This window comes from Mastigoproctus giganteus, chromosome 11 (assembly GCF_048544385.1).
Source record: "Mastigoproctus giganteus isolate SK-2022 chromosome 11, ASM4854438v1, whole genome shotgun sequence".
NCBI lineage: Eukaryota > Metazoa > Arthropoda > Arachnida > Uropygi > Thelyphonidae > Mastigoproctus > Mastigoproctus giganteus.
Window position 1 is genome coordinate 71,904,934 of NC_143585.1, and position 27,586 is coordinate 71,932,519.

Genomic DNA, 27,586 nt, shown 5'->3' on the forward strand with positions numbered 1-27,586 from the left:
CGATTATGTATTGTGTTTGGTAATGTTTTGGTTACAAATGTGTGTTCAATCTTGGATGGTCGGCACCTAACCCTATTTTTCCCATAGGGCCTGTTGTTTATATTGCACGATTTTGCATTGCACAAGGGTTTCTCGGAACACAAGTATCGTCTATACGAGGACTGACTGTACCTGTGTTCTTTGGCTTCCAAGTTTACGGAGTTCAACAGTCAAATTTTCACCATATAAATCGACAATAACTTAATTTGTGATGTAATCTACTTTTTTTCTTTCAAAATGTTTCTCAACCTTTTTTTAATTATCGCCCCCTAAAAGACTTTTTTAGACATTTTTTTTTTTTTTTCCTAATCGCCCAACACGAAATTTTAAACAAGAAAATACTTTATACTTTCTATTTTTATTCAATGGGATCCCTGAGCCTGATGCTTTTTAGCTAAAAGTTCAATGTTCGGTATGATGTTAGTAAGTTTAATTCTAATGTCTCCTCTTGAACATATATCAATTCTGTTTCTTTGCTTTGTTAATATTTTATTTACTGAACTAAAACCACTTTCAACCATATAAGACCTTGAAAAACAAAGTACTTTGGCCATTTCAGACCACATTGTTGGATAAGAGGTTTAGTTGTTTTTTTTATCCCCACAATTCAGCCATTCCACCATTTTCGAATTTATATTTGCATTCTTCATTATATTTTAATTCAATGAGTTCTTGAATTTTTTCACTAGCAGATCTGGCATCACATCCAATTGGATCTAACATCCATGGCTTCACTTCAAAGGAAAGCAAATCTGAAAATCTATTTTTCACTTCACCTTTTAAATAGGTTTTATGATGAGATTTGTTGGTATAAAAATTAGTAAATTGATGTAAATAAAATTAAGGTTTTTAAATGTATTTCTCTGTTTCTTATACCTTCTAATATGAAATTTAGACACACATTTAGACACAGGAACGACAAACCGGACGAGCACCGCGGAAACTAGCCTTAGCGTGCCCCTAATTATTTGTTAGTAATAGCAATATCTCTATTGCAATCAGGGAAAATAAGTAAATTTTACATGGATGCCTGATTCAATGCCCATAACAGCAAAAATGCTAGGAGTTTAACATAGAAACGAACTAAAACTAAAAAAAATAAGTTGTAAACACATGAAAACAGTTTTTTTTTTTTTTTTTTTTTTTTTTCACAACATCAACAAACTCATCAAGGAAAAACAGTGACAGTCTCTCGGTTGAAGACGAGAGCTGCTCCACGATGATACGTCTTCTCTAGGCTTTGTCATCAATGAATTTCTTGTAGTCAGCATCCATATCTTGAACGTTTTGGGGCACCCCCATTGGTAGGAATCTGTCGCTCTTCCTGAGCCTCCATGCCATGGAGTGTAAAGAGGGGAGGGCCCTTAAGGGTTTTGGGGGGGGGGTGGATTCTGCAATTACAAATCGCCAAAAACTTGGCATATTGATTTCACCCGCTATCATTTTAATGGTGACGAGTAAGCGGAGGGTGAGGATTCGTTCTGAGACTTTTCTGTAGTTTAGAAGTTTGTCATTTCTGAAGTATGTGTGAGGAGTGGAAGCTTGTGCTTGAAGAGCACCCGCCGAAGAAGCCAGTACTCATCAAATGAGATGGTTTTTAGTGTGGTTTTTGCTGCCGACACCTAGATATCAGATCCGTAGGTAATGACTGGCTGAAGAAACCGGTAAATATATTGAAGGATGAACTGAGACTCTGACATGAAGGAGGTGTTGTTTGGCAAGTCATCTGGATCGGCAGACCTTATTGTGGATATCTGCGACATGGTGTTTAAAACTAAGCTTAGGGTAAAAGATGACCCCGAAATCTATGTGCTTGGTTAAGAAGGGAGGGCCAAACTGAGTTGTGAGAATTCCATTTAGGATTCCTGTTTTTAACATTACATGAAGAACGGTATCATTTCAGCAACTGCGATCTTGTACTTTCTGCTGCAATTGGTTGTACATCAGCAAACATCCCCGGGGGGTTCACATCTGGTGAGTATGGGCTTGGCACACCCAGGGTCCTGAGCTGGATATCATCATTCTTCTCTTTCTTAGCGATTCCCTTCTATACACACACGCACACTCTCTCTCTCTCTCTCTCTCTCTCTCTCTCTCTCTCTCTCTCTCTCTCTCTCTCTCTCTCTCTCTCTCTCTCTCTCTCTCTCTCTCTCTCTCTCTCAGGGTTACCCGGGAACTTTTTTTTTTCCTGGCCTGGTGCAGCATAAGCTTCCTTGCATCATATGAATATTAATAATAATAAATCACAATTTCATCAATCCATCTCATCTTTGGTGTTTTTCTTGGGCGTTTAGAGTCAGCAGTATCCATTCCAAAATTCGTTTGATGCACCTATCGTTATTTTCCTTGGTATGTGACATGCCGGTTTCCATTTTAGCCGTTTGCTCTTTCAATGATGACTTTGATGTGTGGATTAATCCATGCACAAGTTTTTCGGTCTCTTTCAGTTTTGTTCAAAATTCGGCGCTCCATACTTCTCTGTGTGAATTTCTTTGTAAAGTCAGTGTTTGCCAGCTTTGGCTTTATAATGACTGACTTTTAATTAAGGAATTAAAAGTTCTCCTGAATTATGTTTATAGAGAACTATAAACATATAATTCAGGAGAACCCCAAATCTGTACCACGTCTCTCAGTTCTGATTTTTTTCACGAACCCCCCCACTTAAAAAAAATATATATATGTTCCAGACAGTTACCTCTTTTATCGCCCCAGTTCTGTTCGGGCATTATAGCTGGTTTGAAGTGGGGAGAGAGAGCCTTGAAGTGTCGGGAAGTGGTAGCCCTCCCATTACAAGAAATACAGGAAGACGTGGAGGCAACAGATAACAGGTCAGTATCCTGTCTCAGATTAACATACCTAAGGGAAGGAAATGAGATATATGAAATACGTGTAAGCCTACCCAAATTTCAAAGATAACGATAAATGCACACGGATACTGTAATTGAAGGCGTAATTTTAGTTGGCGGAAGTAAAATATAACGGATCCCTTCTGGGATTATCACTAAATACTCAAAATACTATATCAGCTGGTTTTCTGTACTCTTAACGACAGCTATGATGTTCTATAGGAAAAAGAAGAATGAAAAAGAAATTGCTAAATTAAAATATTGAAACATGAAAGGAGAGCATATAGCTGCCTGTGGTCCAGAAGTTGTGTAGAATCTGGAGGGAAATTACCCAGAGAACAAAGGGACATAGGTAAAGAATGCCCATATGAACGAATATATATTGAAATTTACTAACGGACCAGCTACTTGAAGAAAAAAAAAAACTAAAAATATTTAACTTAACTTTCTGTCAATTCACTGAGAAACTTTATACAGGAAGTGTCATAAAAAACACACTGGGGTCTACTCGTTTATTTTTCAGTTTAGGCTATTTGTCTTCTGGACCTTTTTTTTTTTTTTTTTTTTTTTCCCCCACATTTAGGCTAAAATGATATTTGAATTTGATTTTAAAACTGGACAAAATTAAGTACTACCGTTTAGATTTTACGATTTCTAAATATAGCCTAATCAACTTTTTTATTTTTCTCTCCCTCAATGAGAAAGTTGTACCCAGTCCTTGTTTTAATTCTAAACCGTCATCGGTGAGTTCGCAAACCGATTTTATTTGAAAGAAAAAAATATAACCGCAACGGTTGCATGATACAACTTTTTTAGCATGCATTTGAGCGAGCTATGCAGAAAAGCTGGCGGTACGGGGACAGTGTGTTGAGTCTCCTCATGCTACAATCTCAATCTCTCTCTCTCTCTCTCACAAACAAACAAACCCGTTCACGTTCGTTTCAGAAGTACACGATGAAATCGATGACGTTAAACCAAAGATGGGGCCCAACTGTCCCATTGAGAAAGAAAAAAAAAAAAGTTAATTTTACAAAATTTAAAAATTGTGAAATCTAAAAGGTAATATTTTAACATCAAATTCAAGAATTTCAGTGCAACTATGACAAAAAAAAAAAAAAAAAAAACCAAAGGAAAAAAAACCAATGTCCAGACCTTATATACTGTTTGTCATAACAACCTAAACATAAATAGACCCAGTGAAGTAGACCCAGGCTGCCATTTAATTGAAACATCCTATATAAACGAAAAATAAACTGCAGGATGCAAAATACGAAATCGAAATAGGGTGTTTCAAAAGTATGTGAAAACAATTTTCGGATGTATTGTAGGGCTCAAAGTACAAACAAGTTAACGTAGGAAGTGCAATCTAAATTGTGCAATCTAAATCACATTACATTTCAGCCACATTAGCAAAGAGCAATAAAAAATAAAAAATAATAATAAAAACAATCAAAAAAATAACTTTTATGCATGAACTGAGAACATTTTTCTGCGCACCCACCATACTTTCTATTCATTCCTCTAATCAATGCACGGAAACAAATAATATCCAATGCTTCAGCTACAATATCCAGTACGTACTGTATATGGATAGCCTAATATGATATGCATGGAAACAAAATAATAATTGCCGGATTTTTATTGGTCCTATTTTAATGAAATTTGGGAAGACTCGACAAATCAAATCATTGTAAAAAAAGAGCCAAATACGAAATTTTATGAAAATCCATCCATTAGGAACAGAGTTATTACGGACTTGAAGACAATAGATGCTATACGCACCTAAAAAGTCATGCAACACGAGTTCTCTTTTGAATGGTTATGGCTGTTTGAATTTTTAAAAATGGCTACAGAATTCTGAAAGATAAAAAATAATAAAAAGTTAATAGGAAAATAAGCAGACACCAGGTAAAATGTTTATCAGTACTAGCCACCTGTCTGCATATTCTTACTTTATTTTTTCATCATTTTATTTTTTAGCATAGCTCTGTAACTGTTAAGAATCAAACACACATTAAAATGTGTATTTGTTTCTTATTTTGGACCACAGAATGTCCCAGAATTTTTGGCACACCCTTTACAGCAAGTTACATAGCAATTCCACCACCATTCCCCCCCACCTCCCTACTACCCAAAGGTAGTTTATAATAGCCCAAAAGGGAAGTAATAATTCTGTCAAAACGTGGAACATTTTTGACAATAATCATTAACTTTTACATTTAACAATCAATTCACTTTTATGTTCCCAAAATGGGGGAATTTTCTGGTTATCCCCCTCTCTGGATATTTTATCCATTAAGTGTTTTTACCATTCGGCATTTAAACAAAAAAGTAAGGACAATATTTCAGGGTGTTCATTTATTTCATAATCTTATTTTTGAAAGGACAGAAGTTTTTTTTTTTTAATAGATACAAATAAAAAATATGAAACAATGTTAGATACACACTGTAATATTTTAAACTTGTTTAACATGGGACACTCTGGCACTTCCATGCATGATGGATGACTGCCTACTGATCAACAATGTTGTATCATTACTTCCAGGCATCCAACAATAGTATAATATGTCTGTTACAATTTTTTTTTTTCAAGATACAAAAGACCTTGTATATTTTTCAAGCATCTCCTTGGGCCAGAAAAACTCTATGGACCCCTCAGCATCTTCTGAATCCTCTCTGAAACCTTGGAACAGTCTGCAATTGTACCAAGGAAACAAAAAAATTGAAATTTCATTACAGCTCTTTTTTCTTTTTATCCTGGCAGCTAGCACTAATTCAAATGCTTGAATTTATGCTTATGAAATCACTTTATTATTATTAATTTTAGGTTGAAATGAAATTTGTTTTGTGATTAAATGTCAAACTTTTGTCATTTAAGTCCTTTTGGGCCAACATAATATTACATAAAAGCATGCCAGAACTTTTTTCCCTTCCATAAAAATCATTTTCAGCAGCTAGAGACCCTTTCTATGGTCACTAAAATACCCCAAACACAATGATTCATGCAGCATTTTATGTTTTGTGAATCCAAATCATGATACACGTTGCAACATATGAGAGGAATTAACTTTTACATTGCTGGGATAACTAGAACCCCAGCTTGGGCAGGTTTCCATGAAATAGTGACAGACTGAAATACAAATCAATGTGAATGGACAAGAGGGGATGCCTGGCTCACCTCATTGTAAACCACTATCAAAACAGTGAGCATGCTCTATTGAGTGTAATCGCAATTCCTGGGAGAATTTTATAAATTCCTATCACTTTTATCTATTTTTATGGAATTGTAAATTAGAATGATGATGATGATAATTACAGTGGATACTGTGATGAATATTATCATGAATACAATTAATATTTCATATATGATAACTGCATCATTCTGCTTTTACATGATGTGAAGTCATGTAATGGCATAATAACACAAGGAAGTGAACTTATTTTGCATAACACACACACAGCAACTCAAAATTCCAGACAACTAGAACTGAGTTGCTAAATAGAATTTCATATAAAAAGATTTAATATCTTGAATATAAGAACGTAATTTACTAACATCTTTTTATTATTTTGGTTGGTATTTATGAATTCATAAATAATAAATTGCTATTAATTTACAACAGTATATGTGTTGAGATTCCGACTATGTATATAAAGTGCTTAGCATCATAATACACAGCCATTTCTGAATAAACAGAAAATTTTTAAGTTGGCATCGTTTTAGGTTATATCTCATATTGTGAATACCTTCACAACGAGATATAACCTAAAACGATGCCAACTTAAAAATTTTCTGTTTATTCAGAAATGGCTGTGTATTATGATGCTAAGCACTTTATATACATAGTCTAAATTTGTTCGCAGCTTGAGGCTCTAGCCCTAAATGCGCCTTAGTGTTGAGATTCCTTAAATGGGGTGGGCATTGCTTGTAAAAGCATATAGGTACAATCTCAATATATGTGCCAGAATATGGCCAGCTCCAAAAATGAAACTCTAGATAACAAGATTGCCAGATGAGTCTATGAAAATATGGACACAATGGGTGCCCTGTGAATACAGTAACATTAATTATTTGCAAATGAACCAAACCAATTATTATTGTTCATTCTCTGGCATAACCACAAGATCAGAAGAGTGAGTTTACAATAAATTATTTTGATAATGAAAACAATGTAGCAATCATGCAGGCTCGAACCATGGTTCACTCAAATGTATGTGCATTAATGCACTCTCATGCTTGACCACTCAGTTACATTACATTCTTTTGATAACCAGTTGGCTTTTGAGTAAACCAATGCAGAATATTACACACAGAAGTTTTACCTGCAGATATTCCTGCATTATTTCTGTTCATGGATAAAACAGGATCTGTTTTTCATACTAATGGAAAGATTTATCTGCAATTCTGAATCAAAACAGTCCAAATTGCTCATATAGCTCATTAATGTACTGTTTATTATTATTATTAGCTATATGGTGCCAGGAAGCCTGAGGTTTATGCTGCACCAGCCAAAAAAAAAAATCCCGAATTACCCTGAGAGAGAGAGAGAGAGCGAGAAAAGTAGAAGGGAATCACCAAGAAAGAGAAGAATGATGATATCCAGCTCAGGACCCTGGGTGTGCCAAGCCCATACTCACCAGATGTGAGCCCCTGGGGTTAGATGTTTAGTACCTTGAGCCTACAGCTATGTGAGCAACAATACCAATAAGAGAAACTGAATATGACTAATTTATTTTCATAATCTTATATGTATTAACTGTAAATATGATGGAATCAATCATCTCTACATGTCTGTTCAGTATTACTTCATCTCTCTATATCCTGGAATCTGAAACTTACATCAAAATCATAAAATGTGATATATCAAGCAATATAAATACTTAATATAATTCTAATGATATTTTGGGGAAGAATTTAGAGCACGCTAAACCCTTGCTTAAAGGACCAACTTAATGGATGTTTGTTAAATCAGGCTTTTCATTTTAAAGGACCTGGTAACAACCATCACCACAGTCTGATGATATTTACCAACAGTTATTTTCACAATAAAGCAAAGTGCCAGAGGTTTCCTCACTATCACCTTCCATCAGCCTGCCAAGTGCATCAGAAATACAGCGGAAGTCATCTGAGCCTTCAGAGAGGATATGCAAGAGCTCTTTAGACTCTGAATAAGCTTTAGTTAAGTTTCTGTACCATCATATGACAGCAAAATTTCAAGCTCTTCAGCTCTTCTAATTGTGTGGAGTGGTAATAAATTTTGCCCCACACACAGCATTCAATAATTTTTTTATTTCATAGCAGAGCACTGTTTCATAAGTTTCACTAATTTGATAACTATGTATTTCTTTCAAGTTTTAATGAACAAGCCTTACTACCATATTGTCTGTTAAAGCAAAGTTATACTGTATTATAAGGCTCAATTATACTAGGTTTAAAAAGAAATATGTCTCTGTTTTCATTAATCACAAGATCATGACTACCCAAAATTGAGGAGGGCTACTCCCAAATAATTTGGGTATTTTATAGGAAGCATGATCACATCTGACAGTGAAACTGTCAAAATGAGTTATCCAAGTGTTTCCCAAATTTTATATACCTGGCGACCAGTTTTTCACATAAAAAAAATTAAAAATGAATACATTTTCACTTTGTGTAATCTAATAAACAATAAAGCATTTATTGTGTGTGTGTGTGTGTGTGTGTGTGTGTGTGTGTGTGTGTGTGTGTGTGTGTGTGTGTGTGTGTGTGTGTGTGTGTGTGTTTTATAGCTTTTAAATAACTAAGAAAAAAACAACTATGAACAATGATGAGGTTTAACATCACAAGGCAACTTGATTTCACCATTAGAGAAAGCATTTTATCTTCAAATCTATTTTGCAACATTCAGTCAAAAAATCTGTATTTCTATAATTGTTTTTGAAGAAAACCAAAGACAGAAAACTAGTTTCACACATATATGTTGTGACCTGTCATGTTAGTGAATGTTGTGTGATAATAATAATCATCTGGGGTGCTTCAAAAAAAAAAATGTTAACACTTATGGGAAATATTTTGGTTTTCTTTGAGATTGACAAATGGCAACAGGATTGGCTCTGGAACAAATAAGAAAGGATGCTGTGTGGATGAAGGACTTCCAGTCACCCATAGAGATTCACAACAAATATTGAGAGCATTTTAACTGCTACCCACTCTGAAAATTGACCATTTATTGTGTTTACAACAAGTTCATCAAAACCAGCTCAGTTGCTGACAATTAGAGAGTTTGTTTGTTTGTTATTTGGTTTTTAGGAGCATTGGCAACTAAGGCCATATTGCTCCGGGGATATGCAGTGGTCATTCCCTGACCTTTCTGCATCCTCCGTATTTGGTGGTCTAATCAAGAAGCGTGTGCATCCTCCGTATTTGGTGGTCTAATCAAGAAGCGTGTGCTACGCACTGCTGCTCCTGCCCACCTGACTACGGAAGCACCCAATTAGAGAGGGAACAGTAGTCAACTGCAAACAGGCCAATCCCTTGCAAACACAGTTGTTACACAAGAAGCTTCCTTGAGTAGCCAAGGAAATCAAAAAGATGATACAGCACAGAATGTAGTCTTCCTAGGGCAACTGTGTGGAGAATCTTGAATAAGGACCTATCATTTTCAGATTGTACAGGCCTTATCTTCTATAGACAAAGCCACTACTGTTGATTCTTACAACATTTTCTTGGAGATGAAGAATTTGAACCCCAGCATTTACAGGGTAATGGCATTCGGCAATGAGGCAACCTTTCACGTAAGTGGACACAAACAAACAGCTGTCTTCTGGGGTACTGGGAATCCTTATGTTGTGTATGAGCACGAACAAGCCAGTCCTAAGAATATCTGGTGTGCAGTCACTGTAGCAGGAGTTGTAGGCCCGTACTTTTTTTTGAAAGCACCACAATCAACAGTGGAGACTTCTTGAAGAAGTTGGAGAACCATACAGAGGACAACCTACTACAGTACTACAAATCTGACTTATTATTAGCCATATGGTGCAAGGAAGCCTGAGGCTTATGCTGCACCAGCCAAAAAAAAAAAAAAAAATTTCCCGAGTTACCCTGAGAGAGAGAGAGAGAGAGAGAGAGAGAGAGAGAGAGAGAGGAGAGAGAGAGAGAGAGAGAGAGAGAGAGAAGTAGAAAGGAATCACCAAGAAAGAGAAGAATGATGATATCCAGCTCAGGACCCTGGGTTTACCAGATACTTTCAGTTGAATGGTACTCCACCCCACTTTGCTTTGAATATCCGTGTCCATCTTAACAGGAAATTTGGACTGAGATAGATTGGCAAAGGAGGGCCTCTGAAATGGCCAGCATGTTCACCAGAGCTTACAGGTTGCGATTTCTGGCTGTGGGTTATGGTAAAAGAATGTTTATGCTACCAAGCCACATAATGTGCAAGACCTCTGACAGAAAATTGAAAATGTGATTGCAACAATACCACAAGAAATGTACCTCCAGGTTTTGGACACCACCTGTTGAAGATATCAGGCATGTGTTGCAATGATGCCGAATAGGTGGAAGCTCTTTGAAGATACGAACATGCATTTGTTATCAAAATTTTTTGAAGCACCGTATAAGGGCTGAACTGATAAAATTACATTTTCAAAGCCTCTCCCATCTCCAAGGACTAGTACCAGAATGTGAACCACACTTTGGGCAATGCCACCTCATCGTAATAAATTCCACTCCTCTGTAAGAATAGATCTCAGCACACAGTGTTCTGAGAGGAGGTTGATGTGCTCAAATTGGTCTCCCTAAAACATCTCAGATATGCTCAATGGAGTTCATGTCTGATAATCTGGCTGGCCACTATATCTGAAGAATATCCTCACTTTGAAAGAATTTGACCAATTGAGCACTATATATATGTAACGCATTATCATCTATGAAAATAAGTTAAGTCTATGGCATATCTAATAAGCTTCACATAGGGCTCAAGAACCTTATCCCTACACCTGTGAGCAGTCAAGGTGTTGCCCTAAAAAAAAAAAAAAATTAAAGCATGTGTACCTGTACACATGAAAGACAGTTTATGTGAAAACATCCTTGGCTTAGAAAAGATTAGCGAAATCCATTTGTAGAATAGTATGATTGCCACAATTCAAATATTTGACCACAGCATTTGCATTTCCATTACATTCCATTGTTAGGTGTTGCTATAGATGTTTTCTCACATATATATATATATATATATATATATATATATATATATATATATATATAAAAAAAAAAAAAAGGAGTAGAAGTCAATGCACTCATTCATCACGATACCTCCCTAGATTATTAGTACTACTGCCACAACAATGGTTATTTTCTCTGATGTTATAGAGATGAAAGGTGCAAACATATGTACCAAGTCAGATGGACTCTACTGTACGGGGAACAAGAAAATCATGTTACACACACAACAATGTATAATTTTTTGAAGCATTCTGTATAGTGTCATACCTGTCAACTTTGAGAAATCTAATTTGAAGACTTAAAACAGATTTGCTTTTCTGCTAGAATGCCTTTGAACAGAATTCCAGAATATTCTAATAATAATAAATCACTAGGGGGCTTCAACCCCTGCTCGCTGCACTCGCTTCTTTTGATAAAGTAAAATAAAATACTAACAGAAGCTTTCAACACTGCTTGTGTCTCTTCCTCTGCTATGAATACATAAATACGTTACGTATGAAAATCAAGAATGGTACCTCGTGATCATGTTAGATAAACATAGCTTTTGACCACGCTTAAACAGAAGCTTGTTTCGCCACAGAAAAACAAGCTTTATTACGTATTTTAGTATTTGTTACATATTACCACATAACCCAGGAGCTAGGAGCTAGAAGAAAACCTGGAAGACAAAGGTGGAGATGGATAGATGAAATTCATGAGTTGAGTAGTAAATGGATGGCCAGTGCTCAAAACAGAAGGAACTGGAAAGTTGCTGGGGAGGCCTTCATCCTGCAGTGGATTGAAAATGGCTGATGATGATGATGATGACCACATAACCCACATCTCTCTTCTCTCATTGGCTGAATATCACGAGGATAAAAATTATTTTAATGTATAGAAAGATATGTATCATGCAATGCAATGGAAAAGGTTCATGATATGAAGTTCAATGAATTATTTTAAATTTTTAATGCTCCCTAGTTATAATACCAATTCATTACTATGGATTCGAATATAACTTAAGTATCGGAATGGAATATCTCCCTTCCTTTCCCTCCTCAAAGGAAGAACTAGACAAACTGTTATAGGGGACAGACAGGTGACATGGGAAGTGTTGCTGTTGTTGTTAGGGTGGTTTTTTTTTTTTTTTTGCTGATGCTGTATAAGTTTGCTTTCTTTCATTATTTGCCAATATCGATAATCATTATATGAATAATAATATTCATTTCATGATGTTAATGGCGCCTCCATAGCCAGGTGGGCAGTGCATAGCACACGCTTCTTGATTAGACCGGGGTTCGAGCCTGTGACCACCAAATACGGAGGATGCGGAAAGGTCAGGGAATGACCACAGACCGCATATCCCCAGAGCAATATGGCCTTAGTTGCTAATGCTCCTAAAAAAAACAAACATGATGTTAATGTAACATACTGTATGCCACTAAAATTAAAATTACAGTTGCTCAGAGCGAAACGGATACAAAAATATAGATTGTAACAGGTTTAATAATAGGAATTATACATATATTAGATTAGATACATAAAGCTTTTGGTTATCTAGTTAACCTTCTTCCGTTGATATGAAATGACAGTTAGAATGGAGGCGTGTACTGCCAATCTGGTACGTGAAGCGCGTGGCTAATTGTTTGAGGTTGAAGCCTGTGGTTGTGATGTATGTGGACGTGGTCATACACGACCACATACATCACAACCACATATATCACAACCACATAACTGAAGAAGGTTAACTAGATAACTGAAAGCTTTATGTATCTAATCTAATATATGTATAATTCCTATTATTAAACCTGTTACAATCTATATTTTTGTATCCGTTTCGCTCTGAGCAACTGTAATTTTAATAGTAATGGATCCGGAGCACATAGGCCTCTTTAATCATATACTGTATGCCATTATTCATATTCAATCTTTACACAATTACCATATATATATATATATATATATATATATATATATATGCAAAATTTACAGTACTTCAAAATAAGGATAAATTATTAATTCATTTAATTATACAGTATTTTATTAATGTATTACATATATGTATGCAAGTATATGTCACTCTACAGTTACCAGCAATATCAACTCCAAACAGGCGCCTCCGTAGCCAGGTGGGAAGGAGCAGCAGTGCGTAGCACACGCTTCTTGATTAGACCGGGGTTCGAGCCCGTCACCACCAAATACGAAGGACGCGGAAAGGTCAGGGAATGACCACCGCATATCCCGGAGCAATATGGCCTTAGTTGCTAATGCTCCTTAAAACCAAAACAACAACAACAACAACAACTCCAAACATAACAATTAAACGCATTAGAAATTGTAAAATGCGCACAGGAGTGCGACTTTTCTTATTACAGCAGTAAGTAAACATTATGATGTGGGTGTCTGCAGATTTCCTTTATACCAGAACTGATCCCAGGTCTATCAATGCTGTGTGCGTTATTTTTTGGTGCACCCTCTCTGACTTGAAATTTACAGCAAATTGGTGAATTTTTGGAGCATTTTGCAACCCCCCTTCCTAAATTTTTCCGCTCTGTTCAGGGGAACTACTTGATCATGCCTTAAGCCAGCCCTGCTTTATACCTGTGCTATAGCCAAGGCATACTGTACAGTATGTTTCATTTGTATGTTCTGAAAGTATCCCCCCCACAAGTAAGTTTTTATTTAATTATGTAGCATTAGCGTACACATACTTGTGATGTAAAATTAACATATGTGAAAAGCCCAAAAATTATTAATTAACACGACTTACAAAACTAGGCATTGATATTACAAAATACTAAAAAGGATAAATCTGTATTAAAATTTCTCCAATATAAATAAATATAAGTTAAAATATGCAAAATAAAAAAAATAATAAAAGACATTTCTACTGACTTTACATGGAACAATAAAGAATTAGCAGTGAACTTTTCACTTTAGGAAATTTGAACTAAATGTCTGTTCATAATAAAGATACACTTTTCCTATATCCAATTCTGCATTATCAAAACTAAATGGACTTCAACATTTTATACAGGCAATCTAAACATGGTTTTATCCTTTTTTGACAAGACTGAAAACATTTTCATATTCTAAATTACTATGAGGAATGCTGAAGAGGAACAATATAAGATTATACAGCATCAGCCATTAAAAAAATATATAATAAAAATTACCTATTTCATTTGCTGATCCCTTCCAATAATTTGATCAATCCTCCTGTATATCATTGACTGCATCCCCAAAATTCCTGTATATCATTGACTCCCCCCCCCCACAAGCTGTCCTGGAGCCCGTCTGTGCTGCTCAGAAAACCTCATATTGGACTGTACAATTATCCCTAAGTCTTTTTCATTCTCAAATGGTACTATCAAATCATACTACTCAAATGGTATGCTATCCTGGGATTACAGCTGCCCAAATGTGTGTTTATTAAAATTAAACCTCAACTCACACTCGGGCTACCTGCCTAATTGACAATAACTTGATATATCTACTTCAATATTGTTAACAGATTAGGACCACACTCAAAACTTTAATCCATGAAGAGTAGTGGCAATTAACAATCACTCTGTCTCCAGCCACTCAACCATCCATCCATCCCTTTATCCATATCAGTAACTTACTCATAATTCCACACTGTTCCAATTTGTACAGCAGTCATCATGTGGTATAGTATTAAAAGCTTTACTGAAATCTAAGTATACAATATCAAAATTAATTTTTACATCCAGTTACTTTAACTACCTCATTGTAACTAACAAGATTGGTTAGAATTTTTCTTTAAAAATCCATACTGTGATTGCCATATAACTGTATTCTTGTCAAGATGATCTTGCATTACTACTTCTACATTACCAATGACTCCATTATTTTCCCTGGCATAGAGGTCAAGCTTACAGGTCTTAATTACTCACTGTTCCCTTTGTTGCCCTTTATGAATATAGGGGATATGAATAGAGACATTTGTACATCACTCTGTTAGGACATCCCCCTAATCCAAGAATGTGCTCACAATTATGGCTAAAGATTTGCTTCTTCTTTTATAATATAACTGGATTGATTCCATCAGCCACAAATGCTTTATATTCTATTAAGTTCATGATGCCAAATGAGTTAGGTTACCCAGTGTTCACTGAATACAAAGTGTCGCTATTAAATGAGACTGAGTGTGCAGCCACTATACACCAAACACCAACTGTGAAACAGTTGGTGCATAGTGGTGCTTGATAATTGGGGTGGATGGGATCTATCCAGTTATATTAAAGGAGGCAGCAAAGGAAGTAAGCAAACCCTTAGCCATAATTATGAGAGCTTCCTTGGACTCAGGGGAGGTACCCACAGACTGGAGATGTGCAAATGTGACCCCAATTCACAAAGGAGGATCAAAGGCTGACACAAGTAATTATAGACCTGTGAGCTTAACTTCTGTTCCAGGAAAATTAATGGAGGCACTGGTTAAAGAAGCACTGCAGGATCATCTAGACAAGACTTCAGTTATAGCTCGGACACAGCATGGTTTGTTAAGGGGAAGTCTTGCCTGACCAATTTGATTGGATACTATGATGCAGTCACAAAAGAACTGGATGCAGGGAATAACTTTGATATTATATACTTGGATCTTAGAAAGGCTTTTGATACTGCTGCACAAATTGGAGCAGTGTGGCATTTGAGGCAAATTGCCGCTATGGATAAAGGGGTGGTTGAGGGGGAGAAGACAGAGTGGTAATCAATGGACACTGCTCAGTGTGGACTAATGTTATTAGTGGAGTCCCTCACGGTTCAGTGTTGGGTCCATTATTGTTTTCTGTATTTATAAATGATATTGATGATGGTATATCAAGCTTAATGTCCAAGTTTGCAGACGATACAAAGGTTGGCAGGGTTGTCAAGGATACTATGCTGCTGCAACAGGATCTGGAAAGGTTGAGCAGATAAGCTGAGAGGTGACAAATGAAGTTTAACATTGACAAATGTAAAGTACTACATATGGGAAACAGTAACCCCAGAGCAATGTATCAACTCTGTGGTACTACACTGACAGTGGTAGAGAATGAAAGGGACCTGGGGGTGGTTGTGCAGGCAGATATGAAGTTCTCTGAGCAGTGCAGACGGGCTGCAAGAGTAGCTCATGGAGTATTGTCAATGATATACAGGAATTTTTCTAGCAGGGATAAGGAGGTGATTATTCCCTTGTATAAGGCAATGGTCAGGCCACACCTTGAGTACTGTATATAGGTCTGGAGGCTTCATTTCAAGAAGGATGTAGAGCTGCTGGAACGAGTACAGAGAAGGGCAACAAGATTAGTGAATGGAACAAAGGGGTACTCTTATGAGGTGTATAGAGCCTTGAATGGTTTGAGCATGCTCAATGCTGATGGGATTCTTCCTCTTGCTCAGAATAATCACCTGAGAGGGCATGAATTCAAATTGAGGAAAGACAGATGCAGGATAGACATGCGGAAATTTGCCTTTAGCCAGCGGATAGTTGGTTGGTGGAACAGACTTCCATCCCTTGTTGTGCAAGTTGATAGCCTAAATAAATTTAAGGACAGGTATTTCGAACAAACGGAGCTGTGAAGTGGAAGTGGGTTTTTTTTTTTTGGCTGATGCTGCATAAGCTTGCTTTCTTGCATCATATGCCTCTACTAATGCTAATGCTAACAAAGGCACAGAAAAGTCATTTACCTCAAATCTTTCCTGTAGTTGTCTACCAAGTCATGTTCAAACATACCATTCACTTTGAAGTAATGACAGGTTTTCATTACTTTGTGTTTTTGTAGTTTTCCAGAAAGATGACAGACAAAAGAATTGAACAACAAATCAACCTCAAATTTTTAACAAAACTAAAGAAAACAGCAACTGAAAGTTATGAGTTGATACATCAATTTTATAGGGAAGGTACTATGTCAAGAGCTTGCGTGTTTGAATGGCATAAAAGATTTTTAGATGGAAGAGGAATTCGATAAACAACCAGGCTGTCCAGTATCCATGAAAACTTGAAAATGATAGCTTATAATCAATGTCCAGGTAAGGACATTGATTAGAAGTGATCATTATTTAAGCATTAGAATGGTTACATCAGAACTCAATATGGACAAAGAAACAAATCAATTGCAAGTATATCTACCGCCCGATTCTCACTAAAACTAAACAAATAAAATAAATATATGAGAAACTTACAAGAAAGAGAGATACACAAGAGATCTCTTTACTTAAATGAGAAAAGCCGTAAAGGAAATATCATTGCTTGATATTTCCTATCATATTGTTTATAATGATTATTTATGTGATATAAACATCTGGTTTGTAGATTTTATAAAAATTGCCTAAATTTCCTGGTGGTATAACTGGAAAACTTAAAAAATGGCCTATGCAGATCCACAATCATGAATGGACTTGGTTGATCATTTATTTTTAGAGTTGTTAGCATCAAGCAAAGTCAGATGCAGGTCTTCTCAGAGGTTCAGAGAGACGCTGCTACCAACTTTTGCTGCCCCTAGCCAAAATAAAAAAAAAATTGAATTGAGATATTTAAAAACAGAATTTGGATACAAAAGTGAGACTATCTAAATGCATTCTGTTTATTGATAACTGCACAGTTCACAATGTTATTCCAACATTAGCTGCTATTTCAGTTAAAGTCACTAGACACTATATCACTTCTTCAGCCTACTAGGCTCCCAAACAGTAGAATAATTCAAGAACAAAAAGGAGGCAGCAGAAGAGTAAAATGGGCCGTTTAAAAAAAAAGGTAACCACGTTCTATGTATCTTCAAGTTCAAAAATCCAGCTTAGCTCAAAAGTCACAAGATCTACTACCACTATTTTAATTTTGTGATAAAAAAAGAAGTAAAAATCTCAAAAAGGCCTCTGATAAAAACAGTATAAGAAAGCAAACACTTCGAAGACAGGAATGAAAGAGACAGGAGATGAGAGAACATGGCCTGAAACAGATGAGACCAAACTATATTCAAATTAAAATTGAGGAAAGACAATTGGAGAATAGATGTGCAGAAATTTATCTTTAGCCAGCAGGTGGTTGGTAGTTGGAACAAACTTCCATCTGTTGCAGTGGAAGTCAACTTAAATAAGTTCAAGGCAGAACTAGACAAACATTTCGAGTGAACAAACATTTGCTTTCTTGCATCATATGCCTCTACTAATACTAATAGTCTCAGTTTGTCTCCTGATCGACAGGTCTCTCACAAGCATGCATATAATAGACAATATTTCATCCCTGCATATAATGGACAATGGTGTCAACTCATTGTCCATTATATGCAAGGATGAAACACTCATTTCAACCTGTTAAGCTCCCAAACAGTAGAAGAAAAGAGGGCACGAAGGATGACAGTAGAAGAATAAAGTGAGCCATTGAGAGGGGGAAAAAAAAAAAAAACATGGGCCACACTCAACACTCCAAAACCTCAGCCTTAAGAACTCAACTTAGCTCAGAATTAACAGGGAGAACTATTGCAGTTTTCATTTTAGGATGAAAAAGAACTTAAAAAGGCCTCTGGCAGTTAGAAAAAGAAAACAGAGTCTGAAGGAAAGAGGAGACATGTGAGACAAGAAAATGCAGCATGAAACAGAAAGGCCAAACTATCATTCTCAGTTTGTCTCCACAGTGAGAGGTAGTAGTAGTAGTGGCATGTGATGCAAGAAAGCAAGTGTATGAGCTTATGCAGCATCAGCCAAAAAAAAAAAAAAAAAAAAAATTTTTTTAAAACAATTCCCTCTAAATGTTTGTCCAGTTCCTCCTTAAATTTATTTAACCTATCAACTTCCACAATAACAGGTCTGCAACCATGGCTTCAACCCTATTTGGGATCTCAGCAGCAGGGAAGCAGGACCTGAATCCACATATTTTATCTGCTATACCATCTTCAGAAGTGGTTCTCAAACTTTTTTTTTTTTTTTTTTTTTTTTTGCTCCCAGCACAGTATTCATTGCCTTGAGGAACTATAGCACACTTGAACATAAGTTGGCAACACTACGGGAAACCAGGAGACTCATGTATGCGCAGTTTTCCTTCAATAAGAACAACAGTTTTGGTTGAGTTCTTTGCAAGTGCATTCATTTTCAGTAAGTTTTGTTTAGGGTACAGCTAGGCCTCGCATAACGCGGGTTCGATTAACGAGATATTCAGTTAACGCTATTTGAAAAATGATACCACTTTTCACTTTACACGATGCAAATTTCCAGTTAACGCGAGTCGTACGGTCAATAAACAAACGTTTGCCTGCCTCGGTGTGTTCCATCAACCATCGGAAGAAGACGTGTTACTTGTTTGTCTCCTGCTAATAAAATCAATGCACACTTGCATAAAAATTCGAATTTTTAAATGAGCCAGATGAAAATGTTACCGCGAAGGAGACAAAGGTAAAAGAATTAGATGAAATCTTTCTTATCGCATAGAACCTCAAACAAAAGGTTTGATGTTCTCTGCGATATTTATTTCGCCAGGGGCCAGAGAAGATTGTTGTCGGCTATCGGAAATTGATTGATGAAAAGAGAAAGTCAACACTGTTAAAATATTTCCACAACAGTCATTTCTTCATTGTGTATTTTATGTCAGAGGTTCCCAAAGTTTCTCGGTTCACGGCACCTTTAATGTCTCAGTAATTTTTTCAAGGCACACCCAGACCAAAAGAAATACCTAACAGTTTCGTTTAGTCGTTAGGTCCAAAGAACTTAATAAGAAATGCTGAAACTGTGAACTACCTCGAGCTAGTAGTTCGCACGGTGTCCGACAGATGTCGAGTATCGCTGTTTCCCTCGAAAATTTAAAATATTCCGCGGCGCACAGTTTAAGAATCGCTGTTTTATGCAATAAGCATTTAATTCCATAATTATTTTCATTATCTTTTACATTATATACAGTTAAAAAGTTATTTAAAAGGCATTTTTAAAATTCTTTATGGACATTCCAGAAGGTCAAAGACCAATTATAATTTTTCCTATTGGTTATTATATTCGATTAACGTGTTTCCGTTTTGCGCGATGCGCTCGCAGGACGAATTAATCGCGTTAATCGAGGCCCGCCTGTACTTTTTTTCAATAAAATTTTAAAATTAATTAAAAGTAATAATAACAAAAGTGAGAACACACCAATTGCAAGTACAAGTTTCATACAATCCATATAGGGCATGCAGTCCCTTGGTACAGTCTGTAAGTACCAGGACAGTTATTTAAATTCTGGATTTAAGTAAAATGGACCTGAAAACCATCCTATTCCAAAATGTGAGGTCTGTGGAAAAAAACAAGTGTGCAATTCCCAGTAAACTGAAAAGACATTTGAATACTAAACATGGCCATTTATCAGTTAAAGATAACTGTTTTAGCCATCTGCAATAACATAACATCCATAATTTCATGGCACACCCTTTGAGAATCACTAATCTACAGTATGTGAGATGGTATAACAAATAAAATAAAGTAAATTTAAGGCGGAAGCCTTGTGCTTTGAGAGATAAACTGTATACTTAGAACATAGCCTCATTTTGTATACAGCAACGAACCAACTAAGTTTGCTTTTTAGCACATCAGTCTTATATTGTGGAGACGTTTCACAAGTTGCTCCAGTGGAAACATATTGCTACAGAAGTTTAAGAAGAATTCTGTTTACTTGATGCTTTACATATAAAAACATAGGAAGAATAAGAGGGTAAAATGTAAGATGACAATGACAACAGAAAAAAGAATTAATGTGCCTACTTACCAGGAAGCAGTACATGCACTGTCCAGTCAAAGTCAAAACATTATCACCACCTACCTAATAAGGGGTATGTCCTCTTGTGGCCAGTACTGCTGCCACACAGTGCGGCATGGACTCTATAAGGCCTCTGAACATTGCAGGAGGCATGTTGTACCATGTCGCCAGGATCACATCCCACACACTTGCAACAGTCCATGGAGGAGGATCCTAATCCCATATCATACATGTAATCCCAGAGATGTTCTGTGGGATTTATATCCAAAGAATTCAATGGCCATAGCACCTGGAAGTCACTTTAGTGTTTGGCAAACCACTCTTGAATGATACCAGCAACGTGGCAGGCTGCGTTATCCTGCTGGAACATACCTGCACCACGAAGGGGTATACCTGATAAGCAACAATGAATAAGTAGTTTTTAACATTCAGATGTAGCCTAGGGATATGAGGATTCCAAAATATTCCCAGAAAAACATCCCCAATACTAAATACTACCACCACCACCTGCCTGTTTCTGTTGGATCAGGACATCAGAGTGATTCCGAGTTTGTCACTGTACCTTCCATCTACCATCCACATGATATAGCAGGAAATGCGATTCATTGGAAAAGGCAACTTTTTCCCACCATCATCAATGGTCCAATGATGCTGTTCAAATGCAAACTTTAGGCATTATTGGCGACAGGTGGCCATAAACATGAGTATCGTTACCAGGCACCAAATCTGGTGACCCATACAGGGAAGGGTTTATGGAATCATGGTCTTGGAAACACTGCTGGTCAACCCCTGGTTAATGTCTATGGTCAGCAGTTTCACTATTCTCTGTCTATTGGCTCATATAAAGTGGGCCATTCACCACGACAATCAATGAGGCATGGGAGCACCACCATTGGCCCAGCAACTACTGTTCTGTCCACTATTTGTCCACTCTTGGAATACCTTAACTCCATAAATAGCCCACAAAATTCAGTTTCAGTAATATTGACATCCTTCAACTGCTACCTGACAATCATCCTTTTTTTTAAAGTGCATCAGATCATGTCCCTAGACCATGTCAATTAAGTACTTTGTATAGACCACATACCATGAACCTGTGGTATCACATTCATAGCTTCTCATTTCTCACTGCAACATGTGTGCCACTATGTGCGGTAAGCAGCTAATTGGTAAAACATAGGGTAAGTGATCATAATGTTTTGAATGGGCAGTGTATACTCTGAATGTTACTGAAGGTACTCCAACTAACTACAGCAGAAAATTTTTGTGCAACACATCATATTAATGATATTAAGAATGGGAATCAATGAAGAAAATCCACTAAACACTTCATAATGAAATCTGATGCAAAATGAGCATATAACTTTATGTTTGCATTTAATACAGTTCTATAGTTACAAAACTGTTTTAATTTTATATTGCCTTTACATTTGTAATAGTTCTGTAGTTATAAAACCTTTGTTAATTTTATTTAATATTTTCTGAATGTAAAACACTCTTAATATAGCCTGTTATATTTCTGCAGTTTCCCCCACACACAGCAAGTTATTTTTAATAGAAAACTAGTAAAAGTCATATTTCCATTAACTACTCAACATTTTTTATCTCCTTCAACTTTCAGTTATCAATAGGATACTTTATAAGAAAAGTTTTCCCAAATACCAGTACCAATCATTGGCAATCTACAAAGCAAAATAAAAATAATAATCAGCAAAATTACCAATTCCTTCCTACATAACCAGATATATTACCAAGTTATTTCTAATTTTTATTACCACTCATAATAATCATTTAATATAACTGATGGTCATTACCAGTCTAAAGCAGGAATACTAATGTTTCAAACTGAAAGGCTACTGTAATAGTTGATGAAAAGAGTATGAGTAATATAAAAAAAAAAAAAAAAAAAACGTTTTTATACATACATATGAAAAAAAAAAGTATTTTTTTTACATGTACGTATTAAACACGAAAACAATAAAAGGTTATGAGTGGTTAATATATTGTCTATGAATTGCATATATTCTGTGGCTAATTAAAACTCAGCCAGCCTGTTTGCTGGACAAAATAAACCCAGAGTTCCCAAGAGAAAAAACCACACAACCCTTGACTGAGACAGACTAACTCATCCATACTGTGACAATTACTTGTGTTTTTGACAGAATTTGAACCTGGACAACAAGAAAAAAAAAAATAGAGAAAGAGAGAAAAAATATATTATTTTCATTGTGTATACAAAAACTAAACAAAATATTGCAATAAACTTGCTCTGAAACTGAATTTTAGATGTGCTGCATGCAACTCACTACACATGAATGTTTTAAAGCATCAATAAAACTTTCTTTTTCTCAGCAATAGGAAGCCATTGCTGTCTCATTCACTTTACCTTTCCAATTTATCAATGAAGCTGTAAAGATCATTTTCATTAACCCTATAATTTCTTGTAATAAATTTCTGTGTACACACACAGAAATATAGAATATTTATGGTAATATTTCCTGTGCACAATGCAGAAATTTATTGTGTGCACGCGCGCACACACACCTGTATGACTGGCCTTTGGCTATATGCTTCAGTTGACAAAAAAAAAAAAAAAATTAGACATGCAACTGCAAAATGCAGATAAAACAATAACAGAAAGTTAAAGAGAAATACAATAACTATTATTTTATTGCTGGGACAACTTAAAAGAGACATACTATAGCACCCAACGGATTAATTAAACAAACAATAACTGCTATAATTTTATAAACTATAATTAACAAATTATAAATTTAATAAGATCAATAAACACATTTTGTTAAAGAAAAAACCATAACAAAAAAAAATTGTGTGCAGAAAGACTATGTCTGCACTTCTATCGTCTCTTTACTTTTATATCTCTATCTGCATATTGCTGCCAAGCAAAATCAGAGAATGGGGTGGTGGGGGAAGGACATAAACTCATTTGGGCATCAAATAGTTTCTCAAATTAAATATTTCCTCAATAATTTGTGGATATGCATAGAAAAAAATTTAAAAAAGTATTTATTACGCATGTAAAAAACACAGTCAGTACTTTTTCTGTCCTATTTTGTTTTCATGAATTTATTTATTTTCTTATGATAGTCAGAGGCCTCAAAAGCTAGAAGTTGAGAGCCTTTCCGGACCTCTGAGAGACTGATTGTAGCTAGTGTTACATTTTCTACAAACACCAACTCCCCTTGTTTCCCGGATTATGATGATACAAATATAAAAGAGGGTGATTTTCCATTTGTATTCGTATTAAAATTTCTAATAAAGAATACACCAGGTATCAAAAACATGGGCATACAAAAACTGACTATTCTAGGCCAGCGGTAAGCAAATCTGAATGAATGGAGTTATTGTCATGCAACAAGGGACCATACTTTATCTCATACTCCACTGTAATCACATAGCTGAATAAGTTATTACGCAACATCGACTTACACCAAAGGAAAAACCAAATCGCGCATGTTGTTGATCAAAACTATTAATTCTATTGAGTCTTAACCATTTGCATATCATCAAGATTGTACACAAAAATGCAGCAAATCAAGGTACTTATTCGCCATTCTTTCTAAGATTTTGCTATTAAAATATCGTATATCCAACAATATTTTGCAATATACGACTAATCACGTCATAGAAATTATTACAGTTCCTTATTAATGCCGAGTTTATTATATAGGCATAAACTACATATTACATTGAAAATGCTAATATCTCGATATAACAAGTTTTCAAATGAACTGTCCTATTACAAGACGTATAGATATAAGTCTTATAATAGCAGGAGGAACCGCAGTTTCTCCATAAAATTAAGTCTTATAATAGCAGGAGGAACCGCAGTTTCTCCATAAAATTAAATGTAAGCTTAACATGCTATATTATAAAACCACACTTACTGGAAGACAAGCAGGGAGCTCGTCTGCTCCGCATGGCACCAGTGCTAGCAACAGAAGCCATGAAGCTGTTTCTACAAGCACAGCAACATATTTTAGATCCACAAGAATCAAGAAATGATTCATTTTAAACTAAATAACTCAACAAATATAAATTTAAAAAAGTGCACATTCCTTGAATTTGAAACTTGCTCAACACTGCTAATATACGTTCACATATATTTATAAATAAAATTTTTTATCGTTATTATTATTGCAGAATCCACTCAATTTAAATAAGCTCATTATTTATAAAACGACTTATGAACATTCACACTGAAATATTCCAAATTAAATATATAATATGCGACATTTAACACGTCTACAAACTCAGCTACCGCACTGAGAGTTCAAGCCACTCTGTAGCCGATTACGATGGCAACTTGCTCCATTATAAGTGCGCATGCGCATTATGTTATGTGACGTCGCGCATTCGCAATAATAGGAACGTTCTGCACAAACGCGGCAAATACAGCCAATGGGGGTAAACATACGCGTGACATTTTTTGCGACTTTTTCCATTCTCTTACATGTAAAAAACGTCTCAATTCTCTAAGTTATCTGTAGGGTGAAAGCAGTTATGTTCCACTTACGTGCAAGGCTCGAAATGGGAAATTTTACGAAGCGGAACGCGCGTTAATAAAATATCTTATTTTCGATTAATCAAGTACAGTACCTTCATGACATTACCGATGCATATGACGAACAGTGTTCTGGTGCGCTAGGGTTCATTCAGAGCCATTTATATTCAAGTATGCTTCTATATATGTATTTTATATCATCCAAAACTGCAATATATTGACAAAAAACATCATCCCTATGGCCTTGAGGGAGGAAAAAATTAGTTGAGCTGCACTGCACGATATGTTTTTGGGTTTTTTTTTTTTTTGAAGGGAAGATAGGGTATCATAAAATTTGGGAGTAAATATAAACTTTGGTATTGTACGAACGTATAATGATACGATTTTAATGTGAGCTGCAAAATATAGTAATGATGCAAAGCACACGCTGGTGTGGTCCACACACACTTGATATCCTAAATACATCTCGATTAATAAATAAATTTTCAGTTTACATTTCGGGACAATCGTATAAGCCCATAAGAATTTACTGTATCCTGATATGCAGTATTCGGAAGAAATCGATTGCTTATACCGGACAGCAGCTTATCAGGTAGTGGTGTACAAATTTTTCTATCTGTATATTAGTCAACGACCAGCCTATAGCTACCTCAGCAAAGCAGTTTTATCACCTTTATCTGGTCAGAACATGTTAATATTTAGATATCAGTGACGACGACTTTAAAGTTTTATTTTGGTGTATGCGAGAGCAGCGACGGGATTTTCTGACGAAGAAGGACTAAAACAGTGCGATTTACAATATTTATGAATGCATAAATAAATATAAAAAGCATTAACTGCTTATAACCAAATCACTTGTGGTGACAGATTTTAAATCAGATATCACAGTAAGCCTTTAAAAAAATAATAAAATAAAAAGTGTGGACTGCTGACCACCTAGATTTGTCACCATTTTAATGGAAAAATCACCAAATCTCAACGTGTCGCATTTAAAGTCCTCTCGGGCCCGGAGTGCGAACACTTTTGTGGATTATTTTAATTTGAGGATTTATCATTTTGTACAAAATCGTTTTGTAGTAAACGTTTTTGTAATTAAATGTCATTTGATGTTTTCTTGGTTTACCAGAAATGTGCTTATAGCCACGCTAACTGCTAGAAAAATACATTTCTATGACATAATATGCATTGTTATTTGTATAAAGTTACACTAAAGTTATCTCAAAACAGAAATACAATTTTGTAGCTAACGTTGTCTGACACTTAAGCCCTCGATATGACATTAATATATACAAGCAGTATATATTATATATTATATTCTATTAAAGTATCTTTATTTTGTTTTTAAATTTACCCTTTATTTAATTTTATTTATTAATTATTTTTTGGAATATAAATAAATTGTGCCCAAATATATAAGTAAACTCTAATATAAGTAAATTTTTGGGGCCTCCCCTTAAGTGGCTAGGGTTCTGAGTTCGTCTGGGCTATGCCATATATCTAAGCATCGTGTTGACAAGAAATTGAATTCAATAAATAAATAAATTTTCTGTTTATACTCCAGGACGACCAAACGGTCAGAGGAAGTCACAAGATGGATAGGATACAAAAAACAGCACCGTATTTAGCAGTCACGGACTTGAACCCCGGTCACTCAAGGCACGTGTACTTTTGTACAAGCGCATATGACCACTCGGCTACGGCGGCCGATAATATTACTTTCAGTCTGAATTTATTCATGGTCAAGTTCATTGTAATTCCATTTTGATTTCATTCACAATCAAGCTAACGTATCACGTGGCTGAGATAGTCGGTCTCAGGAGAAAGAAGCATGGTTTTAATCCCGGAAACTCGGGTTTTTCGTCCAGCAAATAGGCAAATTGACCATAGAACTCACGCAGTTTACATACATATATACGACGCAAGGTCTAATAAGTTGCTGGTACGCCTAACACCTTACAATAATAACGACAATCTAATGCAACATAAAAAGTAGCGTTCTGTGCCAGTGGCCGATTTCCGCACAGGCGCACGAGGCGCGCGCCTGGGGCCTCTTAAATCGAGGGGGCCTCAAATCTCAGGTCTCAAAAAAAAAAAAAATTGTTTCATTTTAAATTTTTGCACTCATCTTTATTACCGTTACTGAATAAAACTATAATTTAATATGAGAAGTTAGTAAACTCTTATGCGAATATCCCCACATTTTATATGAAATATCAATGCAAACTAAGTGAATCTGAAGTAGAATACATATTATCATTAATGCTAGATTTTATGTATTA

General features: G+C 35.7%; 1 protein-coding gene across 2 annotated transcripts in view; it reads right to left on the reverse strand.

The window, feature by feature from the left end:
• The window catches only part of LOC150078114 (endosome/lysosome-associated apoptosis and autophagy regulator family member 2-like), a 425,663-nt gene extending 400,849 nt beyond the window's left edge, over positions 1 to 24,814 (reverse strand). For both annotated transcript variants that reach the window (XM_090385427.1, XM_090385428.1), the window contains exon 1: positions 24,691 to 24,814. In XM_090385427.1, coding sequence (XP_090241553.1) covers positions 24,691 to 24,813 — 123 coding nt within the window. In that variant the 5' untranslated portion in view covers position 24,814. The remainder of the gene's footprint in view (positions 1 to 24,690) is intronic.
• Positions 24,815 to 27,586: the final 2,772 nt, after the last annotated feature.